The 6,000-nt window shown below is 42.4% G+C and overlaps 1 protein-coding gene across 7 annotated transcripts in view; it reads right to left on the reverse strand.

The window, feature by feature from the left end:
- LOC131941293 (dynamin-binding protein) overlaps positions 1 to 6,000 on the reverse strand; it is a 73,388-nt gene that overhangs the window by 18,987 nt on the left and 48,401 nt on the right. For all 7 annotated transcript variants that reach the window (XM_059300478.1, XM_059300476.1, XM_059300477.1 and 4 more), the window contains 4 exons: positions 5,543 to 5,647; positions 4,410 to 4,535; positions 2,743 to 2,883; positions 2,281 to 2,454 (listed from right to left, as the gene is read on the reverse strand). In XM_059300478.1, coding sequence (XP_059156461.1) covers positions 2,281 to 2,454; positions 2,743 to 2,883; positions 4,410 to 4,535; positions 5,543 to 5,647 — 546 coding nt within the window. The remainder of the gene's footprint in view (positions 1 to 2,280; positions 2,455 to 2,742; positions 2,884 to 4,409; positions 4,536 to 5,542; positions 5,648 to 6,000) is intronic.

Consider the following 6,000-nt stretch of genomic DNA (forward strand, 5'->3'; position numbering starts at 1 on the left):
GTGGTCAGGGGATGATGTGGTCAGGGGATGATGTGGTCAGGGGATGATGTGGTCAGGGGATGATGTGGTCAGGTAGATTGGTCAGGGGATGATGTGGTCAGGGGATGATGTGGTCAGGTAGATTGGTCAGGGGATGATGTGGTCAGGGGATGATGTGGTCAGGGGATGATGTGGTCAAGGGATGATGTGGTCATGGGATGATTTGGTCAGGGGATGATGTGGTCAGGGGATGATGTGGTCAGGGGATGATGTGGTCAGGGGATGATGTGGTCAGGGGATGATGTGGTCAGGTAGATTGGTCAGGGGATGATGTGGTCAAGGGATGATGTGGTCAGGGGATGATGTGGTCAGGGGATGATGTGGTCAGGGGATGATGTGGTCAGGGGATGATGTGGTCAGGGGATGATGTGGTCAGGGGATGATGTGGTCAGGGGATCATGTGGTCAGGGGATGATGTGGTCAGGTAGATTGGTCAGGGGATGATGTGGTCAGGTAGATTGGTCAGGGGATGATGCGGTCAGGGGATGATGTGGTCTGGGGATGATTTGGTCAGGGGATGATGTGGTCAGGGGATGATGTGGTCAGGTAGATTGGTCAGGGGATGATGTGGTCAGGTAGATTGGTCAGGGGATGATGCGGTCAGGGGATGATGTGGTCAGGGGATGATGTGGTCAGGGGATGATGTGGTCAGGTAGATTGGTCAAGGGATGATGTGGTCAGGGGATGATGTGGTCAGGTAGATTGGTCAGGGGATGATGTGGTCAGGGGATGATGTGATCAGGTAGATTGGTCAGGGGATGATGTGGTCAGGGGATGATGTGGTCAGGGGATGTGGTCAGGGGATGATTTGGTCAGGTAGATTGGTCAGGGGATGATGTGGTCAGGGGATGATGTGGTCAGGTAGATTGGTCAGGGGATGATGTGGTCAGGGGATGATGTAGTCAGGTAGATTGGTCAGGGGATGATGTGGTCAGGTAGATTGGTCAGGGGATGATGTGGTCAGGGGATGATGTGGTCAGGTAGATTGGTCAGGGGATGATGTGGTCAGGTAGATTGGTCAGGTGATGATGTGGTCAGGGGATGATGTGGTCAGGTAGATTGGTCAGGGGATGATGTGGTCAGGGGATGATGTGGTCAGGTAGATTGGTCAGGGGATGATGTGGTCAGGTAGATTGGTCAGGGGATGATGTGGTCAGGGGATGATGTAGTCAGGTAGATTGGTCAGGGGATGATGTGGTCAGGGGATGATGTGGTCAGGGGATGATGTGGTCAGGGGATGATGTGGTCAGGGGATGATGTGGTCAGGGGATGATGTGGTCAGGGGATGATGTGGTCAGGTAGATTGGTCAGGGAATGATGTGGTCAGGTAGATTGGTCAAGGGGTGATGTGGTCAGGGGATGATGTGGTCAGGGGATGATATGGTCAGGGGATGATGTGGTCAGGTAGATTGCTAAAGGGGTGATGTGGTCAGGGGATGATGTGGTCAGGGGATGATGTGGTCAGGGGATGATGTGGTCAGGGGATGATGTGGTCAGGGGATGATGTGGTCAGGGGATGATGTGGTCAGGGGATGATGTGGTCAGGTAGATTTGTCAAGGGATGATGTGGTCAGGGGATGATGTGGTCAGGGGATGATGTGGTCAGGGGATGATGTGGTCAGGGGATGATGTGGTCAGGTAGATTGGTCAGGGGATGATGTGGTCAGGGGATGATGTGGTCAGGGGATGATGTGGTCAGGGGATGATGTGGTCAGGGGATGATGTGGTCAGGGGATGATGTGGTCAGGTAGATTGGTCAGGGGATGATTTGGTCAGGGGATGATGTGGTCAGGGGATGATGTGGTCAGGGGAAGATCTGGTCAGGGGATGATGTGATCAGGTAGGATTAGTATTATTGTCTTACACTAACCCTTGCTTTAACTATTAGCGCTAATGCTTATTTAGTCATACAGCATTTAAAGATTATATGTTTAAAACATAAAAAAGGAAAGTGGGAGTGATCTCCCCATAACAATTTTGTAATTTCTTATTTAACAGTATGGGGGGGGGGGGGTTGTACTTTCAGTGCAATAGTGCTATAGAAAAAAGATGTGTGCACAAATAAATGGTAACAATGAAAATACTGAAAATTAATACTTTTCAAAAGTTAAACATCCAATAAAGTTACATTTTATGTCAATGTGCATTGTTATTGAGTTATAGTTATGAAAACAGTAAAGATAGTCATTGACTGAAATAAGCATGCAATCAATGAAACGAGATGGTATGATGTGGACTTACCTCAAGAAGTGAACAGCTTTCTTTCAGGCACTGGTCCATAAAGTCCCTCCTGGCCAGAACAAAGGCTGACAGACAAAATTTGAAGAGCTGAAATGCTAAAGTGTAAAATTTGGGCAGCTCGTCTAAAAGTTGGCAATTCATGGCTTCATAATCATGTTTAGCCTGCACAAGTTCCTAGTTGGAGAAAAAATACACATGAAAATATTCAGAAAATCTTAAACTACACTTGTATTTTCAAAAGTAAAAATTATTTGAAACTAAATCTCAGCATTAATTACACATTTGTTTTGAGTAAACTGCGATAAACAAAATTTAAAAAGAAATTTGAGGTGTAAAGGGGGTTGGGGGTATGGGTTGGCTATCCATGAAGATTTCTTGTCATGAATTAGGCCAGGCAAGGAATGGTCAAAATAGAGAAGAACTGAAAGCATAGGTTGTCATCAGTGAGAAAGGTGCAGCTACCTTGTCATTCTCTGCCTTGCCCAGTTGATGATTGTAGTCCAGTAGTTTATCAAAGCGTTTCTCTATCACATGACCCGGTGCATTGAATAATCCAACTAGGACATGCAGCGGTTCTTCCACATTCAACCTCATCTTCTCTTTCTGTACACAAGAGTAGAACACAAAGTTTAGTGGCAGAAGGGGGTGGGAGGGGGGGTGAGAGTGGAACACAGTTTAGTGGCAGAAAGGGGGGGGTGTTCCCAAAGTCTGAATCAGCTATAAAACTAGTGTATCCACCATTCAACTATAAAACTAGTGTACCCACCATTCAGCTATACATCTAGGGTACCCACCATTCAACTATAAACCTAGTGTATCCACCATTCAGCTATAAACCTAGGGTACCCACCATTCAACTATAAACCAAATGTACCCACCATTCAGCTATAAACCTAGGGTACCCACCATTCAACTATAAACCAAATGTACCCACCATTCAACTATAAACCAAATGTACCCACCATTCAACTATAAACCTAGGGTACCCACCATTCAGCTATAAATCTAGGGTACCCACCATTCATCTATAAACCTAGTGTATCCACCATTCAGCTATAAATCTAGGGTACCCACCATTCAGCTATAAACCTAGGGTACCCACCATTCAACTATAAACCTAGGGTACCCACCATTCAGCTATAAATCTAGGGTACCCACCATTCATCTATAAACCTAGGGTACCCACCATTCAACTATAAACCTAGGGTACCCACCATTCAACTATAAACCTAGTGTATCCACCATTCAGCTATAAACCTAATGTACCCACCATTCAGCTATAAACCTAGGGTACCCACCATTCAACTATAAACCTAGGGTACCCACCATTCAGCTATAAACCTAGGGTACCCACCATTCAGCTATAAACCAAATGTACCCACCATTCAGCTATAAATCTAGGGTACCCACCATTCAGCTATAAACCTAGGGTACCCACCATTCAACTATAAATCTAGGGTACCCACCATTCAGCTATAAACCAAATGTACCCACCATTCAGCTATAAACCTAGGGTACCCACCATTCAGCTATAAACCTAGGGTACCCACCATTCAGCTATAAACCTAGGGTACCCACCATTCAACTATAAACCTAGGGTACCCACCATTCAGCTATAAACCTAGGGTACCCACCATTCAGCTATAAACCAAATGTACCCACCATTCAGCTATAAACCTAGGGTACCCACCATTCAGCTATAAACCTAGGGTACCCACCATTCAGCTTTAAACCTAGGGTACCCACCATTCATCTATAAACCTAGGGTACCCACCATTCAACTATAAACCTAGGGTACCCACCATTCAGCTATAAACCTAGGGTACCCACCATTCAGCTATAAACCAAATGTACCCACCATTCAGCTATAAACCTAGGGTACCCACCATTCAACTATAAACCTAGGGTACCCACCATTCAGCTATAAACCTAGGGTACCCACCATTCAACTATAAATCTAGGGTACCCACCATTCAGCTATAAACCTAGGGTACCCACCATTCAACTATAAACCTAGGGTACCCACCATTCAACTATAAATCTAGGGTACCCACCATTCAACTATAAATCTAGGGTACCCACCATTCAGCTATAAACCTAGTGTATCCACCATTCAACTATAAACCCACCATTTGGCTGTATAGCTGCACCACTTTATTGACAACTTCACTGAGTTTCTTGGCTTCTAGAGAATCTTTTCCAGCAAAAAATTCTTTGATGTCCATGGCAACCAATTCCTGGCACTTTATCGTTTCCTGTAGCAGATAATCATAAAGATAATCTCTATTCATTTTTAAGCTGATTTATCTAATTGATTACTATCAACCAATTGTGTTTTTAATTTCATTTTATTCCTCTTCTTCTTCTTCTTCTTCGTTCTTAATTATTAGTGTTGAAGGGGATCGAGATTTATCTGCCAGTGGGTTTGAACTCGAGACTTTGTTCGAATTTATCAACCATGAGCTTTTTTCCGACTCGACCACGCCTCCAACACAATTAAGCGTTACGTGTCCACTGGTTATGCGCCACTGAGGCCATTGACTCCGATTTCAGCCTGCTTTTCTTTGTGGATTTGCTTCCATAGCCTTTGTCCAACCAAGAACAAACTACAAGGCAGCAGTTGTTTAATTTTGGAGTTGTCTCTCCTAGACGAGTGGCTAACGAGCCTCATCTGCCCAAGGGTTCGAACTCGAGACTTTTCGGTTTAGCAACCAAGAGCTTTACCGACTCGACCACGCCGACCCCTATTTTATTCCAAAATGTAAAATATTAAACGTTGCATTGGAAATTTAAAAAGACAAAATTAATCACAATAATTAACCATATTAATTATTGAAACATCTTTATAAAATAAGCAGGGGTAATCTCTCCTGAAATTTCATACACACACACATATATATATATATATATATATATATATATATATATATATATATATATATATATATATATATATATATATATATACATAACACTAAGGGGGAAGACACTTCCAATGCAATCTGGGTTATAGACATGTTTTTTTAATACTTAAATTTTTTCAAAAGAGAGGAATTCATAGAAAAAAAGAATGAACAAATGAATACTAAGTGTATAATGGTGCAAACATTAGATACAGTGGTGCAAACATTAAGTACAGTGGTGCAAACATTAAGTACAGATGGGAAGGAAGAGTAGTGTCGAATTCACAAATTATGAATAGCTGAAAAGTAGAAAATAAAACAACTAAATAGCTGCGTATGCACCAGTAACTAGTCTATACCTGACTTTGGTCCAAGAACAGTAGTACACTTCGAAAAAATATTTTGACTGCTTTTTCTAAATTTCTAAATTTGACTTCTTCTTCTTCAAATCTTTCATCTTTCATCTGAAAAAAAAAAAAAACATCTACACTTGTGTTCATTAGTGATGAAGAAGAAAATCTTCAAAGTAAGTACAAAACAAACTTGACTAAATGCTAGGATTGACATTATCCCTTTATATGCCAAGGTCAAGAAACATACCAACTCTACTTCATCTGCCCAATGGATTGTTAGGTCTAAAGAGGAATCTTTACTTTTTATATACATATATAAATGTGTGCATGGGTGGTTATATATATATATATATATATATATATATATTTATACACATTTATATGTTGGGGTGTATCTACATCTAATATAATAGTTTTTCTTTTCTGACTGTCTGTATGTCTGACCAGTGGCGTAGGCAGGGGGG

The sequence above is a fragment of the Physella acuta genome, unplaced genomic scaffold (assembly GCF_028476545.2).
Source record: "Physella acuta isolate Inbredline_101_S28 unplaced genomic scaffold, ASM2847654v3 ptg000355l, whole genome shotgun sequence".
In the NCBI taxonomy this organism is placed as follows: Eukaryota; Metazoa; Mollusca; class Gastropoda; family Physidae; genus Physella; species Physella acuta.